At 38.0% G+C, this 22,183-nt stretch overlaps 1 protein-coding gene across 6 annotated transcripts in view; it reads left to right on the top strand.

Moving 5' to 3' along the window:
• CTNND2 (catenin delta 2) overlaps window positions 1-22,183 on the top strand; it is a 701,753-nt gene that overhangs the window by 626,179 nt on the left and 53,391 nt on the right. For all 6 annotated transcript variants that reach the window (XM_015653580.3, XM_015653594.2, XM_015653620.2 and 3 more), the window contains one exon: window positions 6,641-6,791. In XM_015653580.3, coding sequence (XP_015509066.1) covers window positions 6,641-6,791 — 151 coding nt within the window. The remainder of the gene's footprint in view (window positions 1-6,640; window positions 6,792-22,183) is intronic.

Consider the following 22,183-nt stretch of genomic DNA (forward strand, 5'->3'; position numbering starts at 1 on the left):
GGCAGGGAGCACTGCCTCACCTGGTTTCAACAGTACATGAGGATGGTGATAGAATATACTGCAACCCAGGACACTGTCCCACCTGGTTTCAACAGATAGTAATAGAATACATATTTTCGGTTACATCTGGCATTGCAACCCAAGACACTGTTTAAGATTACTTCTGTTAATACTGTTTGGTTTTTTTTCTAGATTATCTATTTAACTTTGTATCTTTGCCCACTGGATTTTTTCCTTTTGCTTTAGGATTGACTAAGGTTGTGGAACAAGAGAAGATTAACCAGTTAATACTTTTCTCTTGTCCCTACACAAAGATACGGAATTGGTGGTACTATACCAAACAGGATCATTTCTGAGAACAGAACACTGCAGTGAGGGGGCAGAAAGTCCTTGGGAAGTCTCTTGCAGGTCGATCCAGAAACTGCAGAAAGTTAACCAAGATTTCAGAGCTTTGTTCTCTGTAAGGTCATGTAACTTCTTAGAGATCCCTGTAGAGTTATTTGAGTAAAGTACATCTGTAATTTTCAAATATAAAAGAATTTTCTTTTTTTTCCTGATAGGTATATTACATTGAATCTGATCAGACAGAGAGGAATATCAATCTTTACTTACTCATTGATCATTGATTATTCAACATGTAGTTCTTTTTCATGGTCTGCTATTTTACTGCTGTCAGCATGTACTCTTTCTAAGCCTTTCCTAACAGACCTCAAGTCTCTCTAATCTTCCTGGTACTCTAGTTTGCTGAGTAACTTAGTTTGCTTTGTCATGCCTGCTGCCCTAATTTAGCTTTCATGTTGTAGTTTACATCTCAGTAGTTCTCTTTAATATTCATGAACTCAGTAGTCTTTGGGTCACAGTGTTGAACTGTACCAATACCATCCAAATTCTAGTCAAAACTGAAGTATGTGATGAAATATTCTGCAGATACTTCAGGAACACTGATGTCAATGGCAGGAAAGTAAATCCATTGAAAATGTCAAGTGTATACAATTGCTGTTTTTTCTTGTATTTTGAGGGGGAAATTTATTTTGCTAGTTTTTTTCTTTTTCATTTTATGATGGAAATTTCTTAATTGTTCAGTTTGGTCTCCTGTGTTGTTGCTTTATAGGGAAATAAAGAAAACCATATAAAACACCAAAAGTAGTTAAGTGAATAAATGCTTTTTAATTTTTCTGAAAAATATAAATGAGTTTTATCTAAAGTAATTACTTTTTTCTAGAGTTTAAGCCTAATATAATCTTAAAGCCTTAGAGGCATTCACTTCTGCAAACAATAGCTGACAAACAAAAGAAATCATTTGCAGGTTTACTCTATTTTCCTACCTAATTACTGTGATGAAAATAGAAAGGGAACTACTAATGAAAGTGGACATAGAACTTTACTATGCACCTTCAAAGTGATGTGTGGTAGTCACACCACCCAAATTCCATCATTGGTAGTGTGTTCATGCACAGACTGTGGCTTCTGTGCTTGTCTCTGATAATTTAGCCTCAATCTGATGCAACAAAAATGATTTTATTTTATTTTCTAGTTGCTTGTACACACTAAAGTGTTTGCTGTTCCCATAGGAATGCTTTTGTTTTACAAACTGAACAGCTATTTGATCGTTGACACTGCCACTGATTAGTGCAGTAACAGGATGATCAGGCGTATTAGCAGAGTGCCTCGTTTACTTACTGATAGGCGGCAAACCCTTTGTCTCTTTTCTTTTTTATGATTTTTCATCTCTTTTATACTTCACTGAGCTCGTATTAGCAATTGACCCACAATGTGGAAATGCAGGCACTCCACAATGGCTTTAGGCAAACAGAAAGATCATCAGTATACATGAGACTGAATTAATTTCTTCACTCTCTACAAGAACGAAATAGCCTTTTGAGGCACCTCAGTTTGAGCTTTCCTGAAATCCACACAGCACACTGTAATTGCTTGCAGAGACTTGTCCTAATTGTCAGCTTAAGGAAAGAGAACCAGACAGGTTATACCACGTTCCACATGGAAAGTTCTTCAGAGACCATTGAAACAATTAAAAGCATTTCTCTATTTCTGCCTAAGGTTCATGACTTGAAACAGCAGATGAAATTATAGCAAATCACACATTGAGGAGTCCATGAACTTATCCCAAAGTGGATGACATCCTCTGGAAAAAGTTTGGGAGGGAGAGGAGTACACGGGAGAGAAGAAGTTTTGTACATAATTTTTCTGTAGTACTCTTCCCATTGTTTCATAGGTTTGTATGTTTTAGATGTGCGTGTGACGTGTATCTGTAAAACATTATATCTGGATCTTTCCCTTGTGAGACTTTGGATCTCCATTTTTTACTGTTGTAATCAAATTAATTGGTTCATTACAGATCCTGAAGGCTTGCATGTCATTTATTTATTAAGGAGGTTTACATTTTCTCTTTTTTTTTTTTTTTTTTTTTTCATACTGAGTTATTTCAGTGTTTCTTCTACAATGTCTCTTACTCTTCCTAGGCTTAAAAGCAAAACATTCCCTGATTTTTTCCTCTTAAACTTTTGGGTTGGAATGGATGATGAAAATACTAAATCCCAAGAAGTCTGTTGTAAACCTGGCTTTATGAAACAAGTATGTTTTCTCTTGGTAGGTGATTAAAAAAACTAAAGGAAAACTGTTTACTGAAGTTTTAGTATGGAGTTTTTTAAAATATAGTGAGTAATCCATGGTGAGTTTAGCACTGGCTAAAATCACCAGTGCACTTACTCATTTCTTGCTGTGAGATATGGATTAGGAGAAGGGCAAAACAGTTTCAAAACTTAAAAGGTATAAAGAAACTTTATGAATAGAACTGCAAGAATAAGAAGCATCAGAATAAATCTTCCAAAATACCTTGCCTAACATTTTTCCTTCCCCAACTGACAGCATAGAGACGAAACTTGGGATGTTAGATCTGATACCAACTATGCAATAGTCTTTCATCAGTTCTTGTAGGGAAAGGAGTGTTCTCTTGTCATGCCACGGAGACTTCTCCACAAGAAACAGTTTTCTCGTGGCTTTTCATTTCCATAAATAGCAGTCACCTGTGCAAAAATTCTGCATCGTGACACTTCCATTCTCACAGCCCTCCTAGAGGTGTGTCTATGGGCCATGAACTCATGGGGTATTATTTTGAGTTGTTCAAAGGCAAAGGTTCTCTTCATCCGTCTCTGTGATCATCTCTGGAAACAGAGGTTTTCTTCTCTCTCTGGAGGCAAAGGGTCTTCATCACTCTCATGTCTGTCTCTGTTCAGGCATCTCATGGGATCACAACTTCAGTATCTGCTTAGCTTTATCAATGGATGCCTTTGCTCATATCTACAATTTGAATACTTCATCTTCCCATATTCTTTCATGAATTAAAGGAGATATTTCATCATTGTTCATCTTTATGGCCCTACCAAAAGAATATTTCAACCCACTGCTAAGGCATCTCTTCATTCATCTTCTGTCTAGGGCTTGACTCTTCCTTTACTGACCTCAGTGTTTTCATATTGTTTTCTATGCGTCTACTTTGTCTTTTTCTCTTGAGGAGAGAATAGTGGTCTGGAGGTCTCGTCTGAACACTGAAAGGGTTAAATCTTGCCGGGCCTGCAGATAGCTGTAGGCAGTGGCCGCAGTAGTCACGGTGTTGGATTTCAGGCCACACTGGGCCCCTCCCTCCGCCCAGCAGCCGCTTGAAGGGGCTTGCTCGGCCTGGAGCTGTTGGTACAGGCCGGGGTAGGGGGAGCTTAGTGTGGGTGAGATGTCAGCAGCCGTGGCGTGGGCCAGGCTGACTCCCACCCCCAGCCTCCATCCCCCGCTCGGGAGCTGCTGGGGTCCGACCGGGCCTCCCCCAGGCCGCAGGGGAGTGGGGCCAGCCCCCACCAGAGCCCCGTTACCTTTCGAGGCCGGAAGAGAAAAAACGAGAGTTCCCGGGTTTGTGGGTTTTAAGCCGTGGATCTCACAGAGACGGATCTAATTTCTGAATGGTGCAAAATGTTGTCAGTTCTCAGAACCAGCCAAGTATTGGCCTGTCCCAGGCACCGAGGAAGTTCCCAGCAACTTCTCTCAAAGAAATCACTTCCAGGGGTGTTTTCTTACTTCTTCCCCAAATGTCAATCAATGCGAAACCACCACAAATCTAAGGATCATTTTTTAATTGCCTTGTTATTAAATAGACAAGCTTTTTTCTCTCAAAACAAACACCCCCGCTGGTTCACCATGTAGCCCATTTTGGAGCTGCTTCATCAGAGATGTACTTCTGCAGTGACTGACAGCATCTTTCAGAATACTCACAGCTAGCTTGAACTCTCACCTCAACCAGACAGGCTCACTTCTTTCTCAAAATATTCTCGCTGCTACCTTGAACTCTCATGCTGGCAGTCGGCTTGTAATCACAGCAGACACAACAGATGCTTCCCCTGGGAGAGATATACAAAATACAGCATTTTTTAAGTGCAAGGAGGCACTGCTCATTTCCCAGCTACAGGTGAGAATGCATCTAACTGGCAGATAAATACATATTTATTAAACCCGGAAGGTTAGAAATATCCTTTTGATTGTTGTTTTCATAGAATCCTTTATATTGAATTAAAATCAAGGTGTAGGAAAGAAATATTCAGAAAATATTTCCTATTAAACTCATTGATCTTTAAGATGTGTTTTACTTTTTTATCTGATGGTCATCCTATACACTGGCTCTAGAGAAGAGACTGGAGGAGAGAGCACAGAATAAGATCAACCAAGTTATCACTTATCTCCCCTAAGCTGTTTCCTTTGCTGCACAAAATGACAGCACATTTATGTTTTAGACACATTATTGTGCTCAGGGATGCTGAGAACCCCTTGTCCAACTTAACTGACTAGAACGCTTATCATAACCATTATCACTTTCATCTACAGCAAAGTCCAGCCAGTTGGCTTTTGTTATGCATAATTACTACAGAGAAGAATTAATAAAAAAGTTCTCTTTAAATGCTGGTTTCTCTTTTTCCTTTTTCCCAATTTCCCCTGAATTGTATCACCTGGAATGACATTACAGCACTGTAGTTCTTGTCTATCTCCATATCTGTTTATATCATAAATATATATTCTGGTTTTTGCTATTCAGGGCATGAATCTTATATAAACAGATGCTTTTAAAGATCTTCAGCTGTGGCAAGTAGAGGCCATATGCAGGGGTCTTGTCTGCTGACAGTGAATGTGCTAACCTTTTTTTGTTTTTACTCTGCCTAGCTGTGGAGTAATGCTATTGCAATGTAATTATTCTTTACAGTGGGATGTCTTTGTCAAAAGAAAAGGGCCATCTAGATCAGAAAATTCTGTGATTTATCATCCTAGTTTCTGAAATATTTGAAATATTTCAAAAGCAAAGGCCTTCCAGAACTTGTCTTCACCTTCCGGGTACAATGTCAAGATAAATGTCCATGCCATAGCACTGAAAGGAAGGAGACATTCTGTTTCAATAATTTTCTTTCTACTGTCAGTACAAGAGGCATGAATGTAAACTTTATGAAAATTTCAGTGAGGAGATCATGAAGTGAAAAGAACGTGTGCCTGTGGATGGCTTGGCTTGAAGTGGGCTATGCTGAGGAGATCTGTACATCCACAGATGTCCAAACATCTTAACTTTGGTAGTACCCATATGCTTTAAACCCACAAGGTCACAACTGCTGTCTTGTTTACATGTTTTGCAGCTGCTGGAGATAACAGAGGAATGGAAAGCAGGGTGGTATAGCTGATCTTTCACCCAGTCATGTTCTGGGAACCCAAAGATGTACAGCTCAGGATGGACCTCCTACTCCCTGCACATTGCACAGATCCCTTGTTCTCTGGCATGATAATTTTTAGAGCTCCTAAAGGGTTTCTTAGAAGTAAACCGCTCTATTCATCATTTCTACTGGCAAATAAAAAGGATATTTACATGAGAACATATTGCTCTCTTTAATACAAAGACAAGGCCATTCCAGTGGTGTCATGACCAGCTGTCAGGTGGGAGATGCCTACAGGCTTCTCTGATAGAATCAGCCACCGGGTTTATCCTGCAGTCAGGCACAGCACAGGCGCCCATCGCCCTCAGGTCAACTCTTGAGGGAATTGCTAACACTTCAGTGTTCAACAGTATTCCAGTTAGGATCACTACAGCTGCCAAAACCAGGCATGTAGTTATCCTCAGTTTTCCTTCTGAACAAGTTAACAATCACAAGAGAAATGATAATAGTGTTTTCATGTTTGTAGACTGAATAATTCTTATGGTAACAACAAAGAATACTCAGACCTCTTGAACTTGCTTTGTTATACATATTTCGTAAAACAAATGCTGTTGGTTTAGCAGTAAACAAGCATCATTAAATTTTGCATACAAAACCCTGGTGAGCATTTTGTAAGTCATCTGCAGACTTGGGCTGTGAAAATATAACCAGGTGTGCTGGCAGTGAAGTCAATTCATCATTTAATTTCTCTGTCACCATAAAACAAAAGAGTGCTGATTGCCAAATCAAGTGGTTGCCTAGCGCCATCAATGCAATTATTTCTACTCTTTTGAATTTTGCATCCAAATGCTTCTGTTAGCCCTTACTCTGTTGTAAACTCAGATGCCTCACTGTCTGTGGTGGATTCCTCACTTTGTTCCCACTCTCTTTCCCCTATGTCTTTACAGTGGTCAGTGTACATCCGCGCTGCCGTCCGCAAAGAGAAAGGATTGCCGATATTGGTGGAACTGCTCCGGATAGACAATGACCGGGTGGTATGTGCAGTTGCTACAGCTTTACGAAACATGGCCTTAGATGTCAGAAATAAAGAGTTAATAGGTATGTTCTTTCCAAACAACCTATATATACTGTGGGTTTGGGGATTTTTTGTTTTTTCCAGTTCACAGCAGAATGAGCACAGTGAAAATTATCCTCACATTTCTAGAACAATTTTTTTAATTCTTTCTCTAGTGTGTCATATTCAGATTTTATGTGACAACTTGCTAGTATATATCAAGGAATTGTTAAATTAATTTAACATCATGCAATGTTTCTTGATCTCTCATGCTGTAATTTCTGTAAGAAAAGCAATGGCTTTGTTCTGCTTTAGCATTTCATTCTTAAGCTGGCAGTAGCACTTGCATCTTCCAGGTCAAGGATCTAAGCAGAGCACCCCCTCCTGATCCTCAGATGACCTATTGCAAGTAGCTTTGGAATCATGAAGTAACAAGGTGTAAAGATTTTAAAAAGGTTACAGGAATTTACTGGGCAGATGAGTAGCTCCAGCAAGAGAACTGGGAGACTCTTGCTTCACAAACAAATACATTTTTAAGGAAAAGGACAATAATTTATGTAAGTCATTATTGCCCCTGAATTCTGATCGTATGGTAAGCACACATCAGGGATTTGGACATGTTTTATTTTATTCAGTCATTTGTTGTGTTTTTTTAGCTGAAATTCATCTAAATACTGTGGGTCATTGAGCTTTTATTTTCATATTCTGTCCTTTGAAAAATAATCACTCCCTTGATTTTTAATTATTTCAACAATCTTAACCAAATTATTTCTACTTCTGTACATTAAAAGCATATTTTCTGTTAATTTTTCCTTACTTGTTGATTTATTATCATTACAGCATATTTCTTCCCTGCTTTTAATTACAGAATTTTATAAATAGATACTATGATCGTAATGTTTGTTATTTGCATCCAGTGCTGTCTCAGGGTTAATGCTTCATTACAGCTGTGGTCTGCAAGTTGTTAAAACAAGGCAATCGCTCTCTCATACTGGGAGGAGTGTCTCATTGTACTAATGTTCCCAGATCTGAAAATTTCATTTAGGAATGTAACACTATACATTTAAAATTGAGCTGTCTTAATCTGATGTGCCATTCAAAATGCTAGTAAAATTATGGATTGTAAATTTGCACAACCTCAACATTTTAATATTTTTTTAAATTCTTAAAGAACACTTCAGAATAGCTAAGATAAATTTTAGCAATTTAATAATTGCTGTAGAGTGCTGCTCTGATTTATGTTATTTGTAGGGTGATTCTGAGAAATTGTACTTCATAATTGCAATAGTAATTTGCTGCAGCTTAAGAACAGTCCAAACATGCCAATATGCAAGGGAGTTATAAGACTTGAACCATTTCAACTGGGATCTCTGTATGTTCATTTCTCTGGCTTTCATCATTGAACTTCAAAGAAACAGTAATAGCAGTCATTATTCCTCTTGTAGTGTAGTATTTTTTAGCAAGTAGGGTGTATCATAGAGCTGATTTTTAGAAATGCTAAACATCAGCAGTGTTCAAGGACTTCAACTCATGTTGTAATCCATCCATTTTGTTGATATTGCACTTCCATGTATTGTATATGTATTGCAGGATGCCTTAGCTGTTGTTATGCAAAGGTAGCCTCAAAAGGAGCTTGTGCTTTATGAGTGTTCAAACATCCTTCTGCCTAGGCAAAATCGACATGCTATTTATCTTTCCTCTTTCTGATTTTTATTAATGCATCAGGTTCTTGTGGTGACACACTCGGCCTTACAAGCTGTAATTTTCCCCATAAGATAACCTTTTTTAACGGAGAGTTTTCCAATTGTATATGTAGTAAAGTTACATAACTGGAATTGAGTTGGTTGGGGGGTTTTAATGCCTTTATAAAAAGCTTTCATTTCAGTGGTGGATTCCTTTCCCAGCTGACATTTTGTACTGAAATGTGCCAGAGAATGATATATCTAATTCTGCTGCTGCCAAGCAGCCCCTACATTAGTATTAAGGCACCTGGAAAATATATTAGAAAGCTTGTTAAAATCCAGACTCACATGTACCGAGCTACAAAAGAAACAAAAAAAACCTCTTCTCAATGGCCAGAAGTTTCATAGTAGACTTCACTGAATTGACCAATCTGTTTGGTTTTTTTTACACGGATCTATCAACGGTGTTCTTACATTGCTAAAGGTTGGCGTGAGGCTTCTCTCATAATTTATCTGATCCATCCCCATAGCAACATTATTTATAGTGAGGTCTTCTTCCTGAGTTTCATTTCACGCATGCTCCATGTCTTTAAAAGGAACTTCTTTTTTTCTTCTGTGTTGCTTTTGCAATGTGTCATGTGTCCCTTGGCAGAGACAACAGTCATATTCATTTTTCTCCTTCACAAAATTAAATTGCATTCAAAAACATTGTAAATCTGGCCTACTAGATAATGCAACACCCAGTTTTCTCTCCTTAAACACACTGCCCAGATGCATTCCTGGTCACATGTTAAACCACAGTCACTTTCACTTGACTTCCAAGACCCTTGTCTGTATAAAATAGTACACAGTCTTTTTTGCTTCCCAAGAGTGCACCCAAGGGAAAGGTTTCTCACCCTTTTCTTTCTTCCAGCTGAGGGAAAGATCTACTACTGATACTTCCTGTTTCTCCTTGTTTCTGTTCTCCTTGGTTTCAGTGATTTAGGCTGCACAGCACCCCTGTGTCCTGCTGGTACCATTTTTCCACTTCTATACATCTGCTCAGCATTTTTGAAGGCTTCTTTTCTTTCCTTGAAGCAGGTTCTGTCTAAACTTCACCATGGGTCAATTAGCTTTGCTCCCCAGCCCCAGTAGATGCCACTGAGTTGACAAAAATCACTTTTTTTTTGCTTTTGATGATTAACTTAGAAGAAAATAACTTTTATTGCACAGGTCCTCTAAAAGCTATGTTGATGACCTCTATGCAGTTATGTCATCCCCATGTTCTTTCTTTCTCTCAGAAGGAAAAGGTGGGGAAGAGAAAGTAGAATAAAAAAACCCTCTGTATTCCTCAGGGCTAGACTGATGCCTTAGTTTGAGAATATGACATTATTCTCTTTCTGCTGGGAATGCAGTTTTTAACTTGAGGATAACCTGCAGACCTCGTGCTTCTGGCCAGTCAGGCCAGTGCCTCACGCCAAAACTATCACACTATCTTCCCTACAGTGAGTGTACTTACAGACTGCCATTTTCTAAAGCTACATTTTGTTGGAATGGTATCAGAAATTGCTAACCTTATATAATTTATTCTCTTTAACTAGAGGAAACTTGGATTAGCCGGATGGGGCAGAAAAGCTTGAAAGTAAACCCATCTCCTGTAAATAGCATCTTTGCAGGATGAATTGTTTCCTTGTTTTCCTGCCCTAGCAACCTTCAGTGGATTTCTGGTTCAAGTACCTTCCACACAGTCCTCTGGACTTTCAGAGAACTTTCTGTTCTGCTCTAGAGAACCTGAGTCTGCACGGTAGACTTCTGTTCTCAGGAGCTCTCCCAGCCAGCACTGTGTAGCAGCCTCCCTTCTTGCTTGTTCCCTCTACCCACTCTACATGTGAGAAGGCTTTCCAAATCAAGATTTCCTATTCAATCCTGGGAAACAAGCCAGCTTCATCATTCTTTTATCTGAAAGACAGACAGCATTTTCTTCTTTGCTGCTATCCATGACGTCTTTAACAAAAGAGATTATGCATTGTACAGTTAATTGAAAATGATATGACTTACTATTATACTAAACAAGCAGGTACAGACTATCCCTGTCTGAAATTTTTAAAGTATGACTGTCCCCAAAATTTGCATTTTTCTTGTTCTTGTGTATGCACAGCATATACCTTTTATTTTAAATGGCATTTACTGTGGCATTTTAAAGCACAATAAGGTGGCCTTTCAAACAAGTTAACCTGATTTTTCAAGCTGCCCCAGATAAGAAATCTGTCATTATTCATGTACTGCACAATATGTACAATATAGGATTTGTCCTCTTGAAGGAAAATTTGGAATTTGTATTAGTACTGTTCAGTGGTAAATCCACAGGATATGGGCTTTGGAGAGAAAGTAGAGCTGGAGGTAAAACGTATAAAACTTCAGTGCACAGTTTTGTGCTTCAAGTCTTTCTGTCACTTTCATTTTATCCAGTGGTTTCTAATGCCATTCTGAGTCATCGTTGATTAAGAGGAATATCATACTAGAAATTGAACAGCACTATTATTTCTCTTGGCCTCTTGGTCTGCACTGTTGCAGTTAAATGATTTTTTTTTTCCTTTTTTTAGAGACTGGTGGTATTTTAATCAGTTACCCTTGGACAAAAGGGGGACAGTTCCACCTAAAGGTTTTTGTTAACTTGTATTGTGTAGAAAACAAGTTCTTGCAGACATATGCCCTTAAAATGTTTAGAGAATCCAGGTGTCTGTTCAGGTCTGTAGGTTCTATGGAGTTTGATTGGATAAGTTGAAGCGTTGTAATAATGAAAACATCCTTGTTCTTGTAAAAGGTAAGTCAGTGGTACGATCTCTTCTGCCTTCACAAGGTTTTGAAACAGGCCCTGTAGCAGGAGTAATTTTTAAATAATTGTTCCTGAGTTGGGGGCTGTGTGTCAGTACTGAATTATCCTCTTCACTGTTTGTGTGCTGGTAATGCAGTTATACATACAAAATTCAGCAGTAGTACATCAATTAAATTATTACTTAAGGGGTGCTGGAAACTGCTTACTCTTGCTATATGTCTAAAAGTTCATTGTCTGAGATATGATACCTGTAACAGAGGCCCTTATAGGTGACTAAGAGACTCACAGAAAGTGACTTACTTTGTGTAAAATGTGATAAAATGGAAATTAACCTGTATTACCATAACATCATTGTTTAGTTATAAAAAATATCTAAAAAGTGTGTAATTGTCAGTGTATGTCTTGTGATCTCATAGCATTGTGAGCCTGTTTGGGTGCTTGGTGTTTGTTTCAAAATTTTGTTGCTAAACTTCAGAAAGCTTGACTGAATGATATATCAGGAGTACACAATTCTAATGAGATCTGCAGAATAATTCCTGTTGGAAGGAACCACACCAGGTCACCTTGCCCAGCTTTGCACTCAAAGATCAAGTATGTTATTTTAAAGTTTGACAACAATGTTTGGAAACATTGCTTTTCAGCTGTGAGGCTGAAAATGCATCAGAATCAAGTATTCATATTCTCAGAGCAGAGCATGGCTCTTCTGGTGTATAAACACCTACGTGGGGTCATCCTATCTTAGAACATGGTTACATTTATTTTCAGGATTAGTAATAAATCCAAGTGAAAAGAGTTCCTAGTCTTGTAGTTACAAGAACAGTAGCTAAAGTCCCAGTAATGTACACTGGTAGGGAATATGGAAATGTGTTGGAAGACGATTAAATCAAGTATCACAGAATCACTACGTTGGATGAGACCTCCAAGATCATCAAGTCCAACCCAGCCCTAACACCAAAAACTAGACCATGGCACCAAGTACCACATCCAGTCTTCTTTTAAACACATCCAGGGATGGTGACTCTACCACTTCCCTGAGCAGACCATTCCAATACTTTATCACCCTTTCCGTAAAAAACTTTTTCCCTCATATCTAACCTGTATTTCCCTTGGCACAACTTTAGACTGTATATCCCTGAAATATATATATCACTTTATGTAATTTTTAAATTGTAGAAGTGACATACATGGCAATTTTACTAAAAGCACTTTTCTTTGAAGAAACTCAAATTCCCATTCATGACACGTGTCAGTGCAAGAGAGTAGAACATGGCAGGTGAATTGCCATTTGATAAAGGAAGATAATGTCGTTTTCTTCTCATGACCCAAAGAATGTAGTAGTTTCAGAGGATGAAATTGTAGTTTCAGAGGATGTTGAAGGTGGGTCTGAGAAATAGAAAAAATTTAAACCAGTAAGAAATGAAAGGATGAATGTGTATTGATTAAATTTGAGCTACCCTATAGATGGCTTTCAGTCATATTAACAGTAACTTTCTCTGTGCATCTACATCCTTGCACTCTCTAAATTAGGGCAGTTGTTCCTACAAAATCTCATTCAATCCTAGTTCCCTAGTGTCTCGGGTTACAATGTAACCAAAAGTATGTATTCTATTACCATCTGTTAAAAACAGGTGGAGAAGTTTTCTTTGTCTTTTCCATGACCCATCTCTCATAACTCCAGGGGGATATCTTAATGAGCCATTGAGTCAGTCACTGCATGACTGATAAAATTACATCATCCCGTTGTGAGTTGGTCCACTCAGGGGGAGAAGCTAAGACTTTCTACCTGAATATAATTTGAGATTTGGACCACAAGCAACCTTTCTCCACTAAATTCACAGAAATAAACAAGACCCATCTATACCATGACTGGACCATCAGAGGAAAACTACACCCTTCTACAGGATCATTGCTTCAAAAGAACCACATCTGTCACTCCAGGAGGACTGCAGTCCCCATTTAATCATACTGCTACCAACATCCTGCCCAGCAGGCTGTCAAGTTGTATTCTGACTCTACCAGTGGGTTTGTTTGTTTATTTGGGGTGGGGTTTTTTGGTTTTTTTTTTACTATTACATTTTAATTTTTATTTTACTAGTAAAAAAATTTTATTCCTATTCCCATATCTTTACCTGTGAGCCTTTTAATATCAAAATTATAATAATTCAAAAGAGAAAGAAGTAGTTAACATTTTTCCATTTCAAGGGAGGTTACTGTCTTCCTTAGCAGATACACATCTTTTCAAAACAAGACAAGAGTTAGATATTGACAGGTGAAGTGGGCAGTACGCAATGTCCCTCTCACCTCATGTGGCTTTTGAGAGATGCTTCCATTTCTATTTTAGTGTCACCTAAGTTGTTTTCTTCATCTTTTAGAGTGCTTAAAAATGAAAAATATTAAGGACAAAACCCAAACACCATTCACTAAGGTGACACTGGTAGAAAATTTTGATTGCAGGGACCTAGTTATGTCCTTGCACAGGAGGACTAATTGTAGGCTTACACAGAAGTAAAATACCTGCAAGCACATATGTTTGTCATATACATACGTATATATACATATGTGCGGCACATATGTTTGTCATCACCTATTAGATTAAAAAATGCACCAGAGAATGTCTTATTTTCACTGCATAAAAATGTGACTGTCAGGGTTTAGAAATGGTATTCCTTAATTCAGTGTTCCCACCAAAGTGAAAAACCACAAGATGCTTCCCTTTCCCCATCCACTCCAATAAGAGACAAATGGCAGACATACCAATCTGAGATAAGAACAATTTACTGGAAACCTCAATCAGATAAGAAGATGGACAGTAACCGCAACAAAGTTGATAACAAAAAGATACAAAATTGATACAAAAATAGGCAAAAATTGCTCTCCAACCAGGACAGGGAACAAAACAGCGGACAGACTGTCCATGCCCATGATTTTTCCCTCAAGCCGGAGACAGTGATAATACCTAATAGCGCTTTATCTTAGCCACACCCACACAGCTCCAGGCTCTGCCCCATCACAGCTACTGCAAAAAATTGAGTCTGCCCTTGACTGAAACTAGGACAACTACAGAGGTAGAAGATACCAGAAGTCAATGTTCAAAGAATGCAGGATTCGGAGAGATTGTGGATGTCTGGGTTCTTACAACTGGCATTGTAAATAAATCTCAGTGCAGTTAAATTGAATTTAGTTTTTTTTCCATATTCCTAACCACTAGGTGCTTACTCAATATTCCTGATTCTTAGCACTTGCCCAGTATGGGCAGAAGGTAATGGTACTTCTTTTTTGGGTTATATGCACTCTGTGCCAAAATACCTCTGTACATGTGTTGGTTTAGTCTTTGACGGATACAAAAAAGGCAGACAGTCACATATTTGTTGGTTTCTGCATGCCATCTTCAGAGGCTTCTGTTCTCTTACAGTATAATTTGTCTTAATTAAGTACTTCAGTGTAGGATTTTTTCACTTGTAAGAGCCAAGTCATACCCTGGTTGTTTCCAACATTTATTATGGGTTCTAGTGTTAAAGGCCCTTGTTTCAGATAATACCAGTAAAACTTCAAATATCCTCTTCATTACAGAAAGCAGAATAATGGTCTTTTGCTGCAGCCTTTGCAAATGAGTGCTTGTGTTATCTGATAAATATATTGTACCTTTATGTGCATGTAATACCTCTCAAAAGACAGTGTGTGGGACTAGCTGGAGGTGCTGTCACTGTGCCTTAGGTTTCTGGTTATTTATGGGTTCTTGTTTTTGTTATTGGTTAATAAGTCTCAGAAAACATCCACTTCCATTCCTACTTAACAAGCAGTATTTCCAAAAAAATCAAAATCTACTGTTTCATGATTATAACTAATGGGATTGAAGCAATTTTGTAATACTCAGTTACAAAATATTAAAAGGGTAACAAATTCTAACCATAAGATGAGATAATCATGACATAAGTGAGGGAATAATCAATGTGTTGAGGGGCCTTATTATCATAATTCCATAAGGTAAAACTGTGATTCTTGCTACTTAATATATTGATGGGCTCAATTAAACAAAAGTAAAGAAAGTTTTCCTCCCAAGGAAAGCATAGAAAACCCTTAGAATCAGCTTCAAAGCCCCATTGATCTCTCCATAGCATCTCTGTAAAATTACTTGAAATCTGGCATTTCTCATACAATCTTCAGTGTTACTATGTTTTTCATTTTCCTTTTGCTTCCTCATGTGGCTGTGTTATGCAAGAGGTTGTATGAACATGAAAAAGATTCAGTGACTACCCCCTAGAGTTAGCAATTTTATGTATGTATAATGTATCTTTTATAATGATAGATTTGACTTCAGGAATTTACCTAATAAAGCATTAAGATGCATTAATGCTTAAATCCATGCTTTTTGTATAGAAATGCTATGTGATTACTGCAATTTGAAAGACCAGGTTAAGACAAGAGGAAACAGCATGTTGTTAGCACTTACAATTAAAGGTCTCTTTTTTTTTAAAAAGGGACTAGGTAATTGAATATTTTAGATACAATCTCTCCAGTATTCCAGAATGAAGATTTAAAAAAAACATAATCAGAGAAACACCTTTAAAGAGAATTTTTTTTTTGAGAGTTTGTCAAGCCCTACCTTACAAAAACAAATGGAAATAAAACCTACCTTGTTGCTGGTAGTAATGTGCAGGGAAGTAATCAACAATGAAATTCATAATTGCTTGTCTTTGTGGTCTCAGCTGTTAAGAAATTGCTAACAGTTTGGGATACATATACTGTGAAATTCCTTTGGTCACTAGATTATATTGTGCCAATTTACTACCTTTTAGTCCATTTAAGCCTAAAAAATTACTTTAGCTGGGGAACTTTAGAAAATACACTTAAGAAATAAAGTAACTTTTTCAGGTTGTAGGGAAGGCTTCAGTCTGCAAGTGCAATAAAGACAAAATTTGGTATCACTGGATCTATTTTGCTTGGAAGGGGCCTCCGATGGTCAAGCTGGTCCAATAACAGAAAGTTGCTTAGGACTTTAGTCTGATTCCTCAACCTCCTTGGGCAACCTGTTCTGTTCTGTTGTTTGACCACCACCATGGCAAAATTAGCCTTCCTTTTATCAGTTGGAATTTCCTGTGTTCCAGCATGCCTTTTACTTCTTTTTCTTAGGCTGTGGAACTCTTAAGAGGATCCTGATCCCATCTTCTCTACACCATTCCATTAAGTAGTTGTAAACAACAGCAAGATCTCTCCATAACCTTCCTTTAAGGCCCAGATGATGCAGTTCTTGTCTGTCATGTGTTCCAGTCCCCCAGCTGTCTTTGGGGTGCTCCACTGAACTTGTTCCAGTATTTTGCAATGCCTTTTTGGACTGGGCAGAAAAAAACTGCATGTGACACTTTAGGTATAGTGTAGATGCAGAATTATTTGAGTGAGAGGAAGAATGATATCTTTGTTGAGTTGGCTAGACTCCATGTAATAAAGCCCAGGATGTCATTGGCCTTCTGTGCTGCAAGGGTACATTCTAGACTCGTGCTCAGCTTGAGCGCTACCAGCACTTCTAGGTTTCAGAGTTTTTTTTTAAAAACTTGCTTTCTAACTGGCTGACACTCATCTGTGTGCTGGTACAGGGGCTTTTTTAATCTTGAGTGCATTTGCTTTTGTTGAATTTTGAGTTTGTTGTTCAGCTGTCCATCTGAACAGCAGTCCTGCCCTCCAGTGCTGACTACTTCTCCCAACATCACCTTGTCCACAGTCTTTCTTTCTGTCCAGTCCTTGAGGCTGTTAATGAAGATAAGAAACAGACTTGGCCTCACTATCACCACCTGTGGGGCATCTCTAAGTAACCATCTGCTAATTGGATTTCATACTGGCAGTGAAGCCCTATTGTCCGGACAGTTTTCTGCCCACCATATCATCTACTTATCTGGTCAAAATCTCAGTAAGGACACTATATGGAGTAAGGTTAACTGGCACATTTGTTATTTCAAGCAGCATAGAGTAAACTCTGTAATTTCCAAACTAGAAGTGAATAAACACAATTTAAATGTCTTTACATGTGACATCATTTAAGATACTTAAGTTACTTCAGGACAAAGTTCACCAAATTTTAAACCACAGTTTCAGTGTGACAGTGTATAAACTTCAGGAAATAACCATCTTATTGTGGAATCAGGGTCAGAATAGGATAATTGTAGCTAAATTCGCTTAAACACAGAGGGAATTGTAATAGTAGCTCAATTTGTTGCATTTTTGGTAAGGCACCATATTTGCAGATTTTAAAAGCAAAATACTTTGGAATGTCATAGAATATCCTGAGTTAGAAAGATACCTGCAAGGATCATCGAGTCCAACTCCTGGCCCTGGATAGGATGATCCCATGTGTCACACCAGGTACTAGAGAGCATTGTCCAAACACTTCTTGAACTCTGTCAGGCTTGGTCCTGTGACCACTTCTCTGGGGAGCCTGTTCCAGTGCCAAACCACCCACTGAGAGAAGAACCTTTTTCTAACATTGAACTTTGTCTTTGGAATTGATTTCTTCCAAATCAATGGAAATAAATGTAATTTCTCTAGTCTTCAACAGTGATGCCTATTATTAAACTAATCACATGTAGACTAACAGATTCTGATCTGATACATAATTCAATTGTATAGCAAGAACATGAATTTTAAATTATTTCAGACACATGGGAAAAAATGGTTGTGAGAAATGCAATCAGAACAGTCATGTACAAATGCCTTTTATTCTGTCCTTTAAAATAACTTACTTTATATTCACCTCTGAATATCATCTGCAAAAGTATCTGCATATTAAATTGATGTAGAGTGCCTTTAACCTAATCTTTATCAATATATACACACTACAGCACTATGTATGTGTGTGGTAGTGTCGGTGTGTGTATATGTATTGAGGTAGGTTTTATTCCAGCCTTTTACCCACACCAAAGAGGAAGAGAAGCTTGCTAAGGAGTACATGTACTTAGAAAATACATAGAAATTCATAGAAAAAATACGTAGAATATATCTAGAAATAGATAGAAAATTACTCACTTCATGTAAAACACACATTGTTTTATGGTGTACGATTGCAACAACTAGAAGAAAATCTTGTTGCTATCAGCTATCATCTCATGGGAGCTAGAAGGAATTTTTCCATCAAGTTCCTGAGAAGCAGGATTCAACTCAGAGTAACAAAGCAGCATTATTAAGATAGAGTAGGCTGCACTAGTTTTTAGGTACTAATCACTATACAATATAGACACTATACAATGCCAAACAATGGTAAGGTTTACTTTAAATTAAATAGGAGAGTAAGTGAAAGTATAAGTGGTTCTTACTATGTTAATAACATCTGGGTAAAATTCTTACGTACCTAATGCTAAATTAAGAACTGAATTTCTGTTTTCAGTCATGACATAGGCATTAAATGGACTGTTTTAAAGAACTAATAGTTTACTATGAAAAACAGAGTTGAATGTAAATTAATTCACTTCTATCCTTTGGAAATGTTGTACTTACCCCATTAAGTATATTTAATAGAAATAAATTCATGTTAAATATATTATATAATACAGTTCATTTTTTAATAGTGGAATTTCTATTTTCACTCTGAAAATTATAGGGTCTCAGCTGATTGAGTTAGCATATATAGGAAACTACAGCTCTCTAACCTAACATCTGGTAATTTACTGTGAGGCAATCAGTGACACAATATCCTCCTACTTCTAGGTTCTGTTCAGCCCCTCATTAGCACCTCACATCTACATTGAATCAGCACTCCCTGACTAATCTGTCAGAATGAGCTGGGGGAGCAAAAAGATTATTTTACTTTTACATATAAAGTTTGTTAAACACAGCAAACTCAAATGAGTCACCTGAGAGGTGAAAAATTCTGACTTGTCCCAGTAGTGCTTATGAGGCTCAAAATTATAAATGTTCACATTTGCATTCTGGAGGTCTGCCCACAGCCTGAAGGTTGTTTTATTTTGTTAGAACCTAGTCAACACAAATCCTATCTTAGTATTACTGCACCACTATAAACTGTTGCTTTACTCAAAACTCTCCTTTCTTCCTTCCCTTCCTCCTTCCCTCTCCCAAAACAAAATAAAACAACCAGTTTTGGGAATTCCTTCATGTCTTACTGGAAAATCAGAATAGCAAAACAGATAAGCTGTGTTCCTTGGATAGACAAAAGCAGGGTCCTTTAGAATATAATGGTATCAGATAGGCTGGCAAGCTGGTGTGTGTAATTTCTCTATATTGGTATTAAATCTTCAGCAGCTAAAGGTGTTATCCTCTGATGTACAATTCTGTACACAATGTCTAAATCAAGCCCCAAAGAAAAGGCCATCTCTCCTCTCTTATGAGCCACCAACAATCTGAAATACCAAGTCCATCATAAGCAAAGCCTTTGAGACTGGGGGTTCTGAGGGTAGATTTCTGTGCATTATCCCCTGTAGTTAAACCCATTCTCCTTCCTTGGGATTGAATTTGTATATGCCTTATACTGAAAAGCTCAGCTTCTTCCTAGTGAGACTGCAATTCATCTCATTCAGTTGTAGCCCTGTTTAAGCATCTTTCATTTACTAGGACTTTTCTGATAAGCTGAGGCAAAATTATTAAAAGAGAGAGAAAAGAACTGCACTTCTAGTTCAATCTTCAAACAATACAGAAATTGATTAAGAGTCAGAGATTAGCCTCACTGTAACCCTTCTCTCATTTTCATCAAAATTAAATGTTGTCTCTTTCCTTCCCCAATCTACTTAAAACTTAAGAAATCAGTAACTATTAGTCTGGCAATATTAGTAACAAGCTGCACTTTGGAGCCCTGTGCCTAGAGATTAGTTGTAGAATTTCCACCAAAGTAAGAAAATGGAATTATTTACAAAGAAAATACTAAAAAACCTTATATTGAAGCTAGAGGAATTAATTTGCTTCACTAATTCCTAAGAAGAAAAACACTAGTCTCAGGTGCTTCTTGAGTTGGACATTGGCCTATCTTGCCTTGGTTTCTGTAACTGTGAATGAATAATCACATGTGGCTTTGTCATTGTGAGAGACGATTAGTGTGCAGAAAATGTCTAGACATCACCCACTAAAAGGAATTCTGAAAAAGAAGCACATCATTATTACAAAACCAATGGAAGTACTTTCAGAAGCAGTGGTATTATTTGGAACGTTAGAATGGCATGGACTTTTTAACCAGTCCTGGGGCACAACCTAGATAAAATTGCAACAGGAACCCAGGAGAAAGTGTCCAAGGTAAGCTGTTCATGCACTAATCTTCCTGAAAAGAGCAGTGCTTTGGAGTGTTGGCCCATCAGTGTGTGCATAACTCTTGCAGGAGGAGCGAGTCAGAGTAGGCACTTGTCCATCTGGCCATGGCAGTAGCTGACCCAGGAGCCAAGTCGCCTGAAGGTTGTGAACAAAAATAATATTCCCTGAATTATGAAGAGGAATGGAGGAAGATAAGATGTCTCAGCTTTCTGCTTTGCCTGATTCTGAAAGAAAGGGAGCAGGCAACAACAAGCAAGAAAAAGGTGGTGGTCAAATATACTCAAGAAATTGTGCAATTAAGAAATGTAAGGAAAATATTTAGAGACCTGGATCTGAGGACTCATATTGTGAATCTCTCCTTTTTCATCTTGGTTTTTTCCTTGGATCTCTTTTTCCCTTTCTTTCAAATAGCAGGAAGTTAAGTGATTAATTAGTTTTTCAAGCTTATATTATTATCCAACAAGTATTGCCCTCATTCACAAGCTAAAAGAGTACTTGATCTGAAACATATATTTACAGGGCCCTGAACCACAGAGACTTCAAGCAAAGGTCTCAAGTTGTTATGGTCCTGAAGAAGATGCAGAGTATTATCAAAAGCAGCTATCATATTTTGACTGTGACAGTTTTGAAAATAAGCTCTGTATGCAGGTTCCTGCCAGCCATCATTCTGAGGCCACTAAACCAATTCATTTGCAGAGTCAGCTGAAATTCACCACATTCTATGGGAAACCAACTGATGCCGAATCAGTTGATAGGCCTATTGGTAAAAGCACTATGAGCCAATCCGTCAGATTACAACTCTACCTTCTACTGCTTCAAAATAGAGCATACACAGCCTCAATTGATAGTCCTGGCCTATCTCTTCCAGCATGTCACAAGCCTCCACTTTTTGAAGTTAACTCTGTGCCTGACCCTCCTCCACCTCAGAATAAGCCAGCAATTTTCAGATCCTCTAGAGATGGCATGGTGCAGTTCACTTTTTATCCTCAGAAAAGCTTCCCTGACATAGGCCCCATTAAAGGAGCTAACAGATTCAGAAAACACTCACTCCTTCTTACAACTGCTTTACAATAAAACCTTACCTTAGTGCTGCAATGCCCTTGGAGCACAAGTTTGGAAGTCCTAAACCCAAACAAAATCTCTTGACAAATGAAGTTCAACATAAATCACAGTCACCATCAAAATCTCTCAATTCTCACCAACCAGTTTCAAAAGCCCACAGCTTATTGCAGCTTCACAAGTTTGACAGTAGAATGGATGCAATACCTTCAGTGAACAGGTTTAGCAATCCTAAGTATCAACCCAATAATGCTAATGCTGTTCCTAAAGCCATTCCTATAAGCCCTTCAGCACTCAAGAATGAGAAGGAAGACCACAGACACTGCTGCAGCCACAGCCAAGAAGTGTATTTCACAGCTATGGTGTTGTATTCAGCTCCATAGGAACTGGAGTTAGTATTTTTATACCACAGGGTATATTCTAGATGGACTAGAGCAAGAAATGTGTTTCAAAGTCTGCAGAGACAACACTTCTACTTTTGGTCAAAGAGAAAAGTGAAATTCTTCTTAGCCCCTCAGTAATGTCAGGGCCTCATGGATTAACATTCCTGAAATGAATGGAGCTGTGTCTGTACCCCAAAACCTGTCAGAACAAGTCCCTTCCTAATAATCCAGACTATCTCAATGGATCTCCTATCTAT

Source organism: Parus major, chromosome 2 (genome assembly GCF_001522545.3).
Source record: "Parus major isolate Abel chromosome 2, Parus_major1.1, whole genome shotgun sequence".
In the NCBI taxonomy this organism is placed as follows: domain Eukaryota; kingdom Metazoa; phylum Chordata; class Aves; order Passeriformes; family Paridae; genus Parus; species Parus major.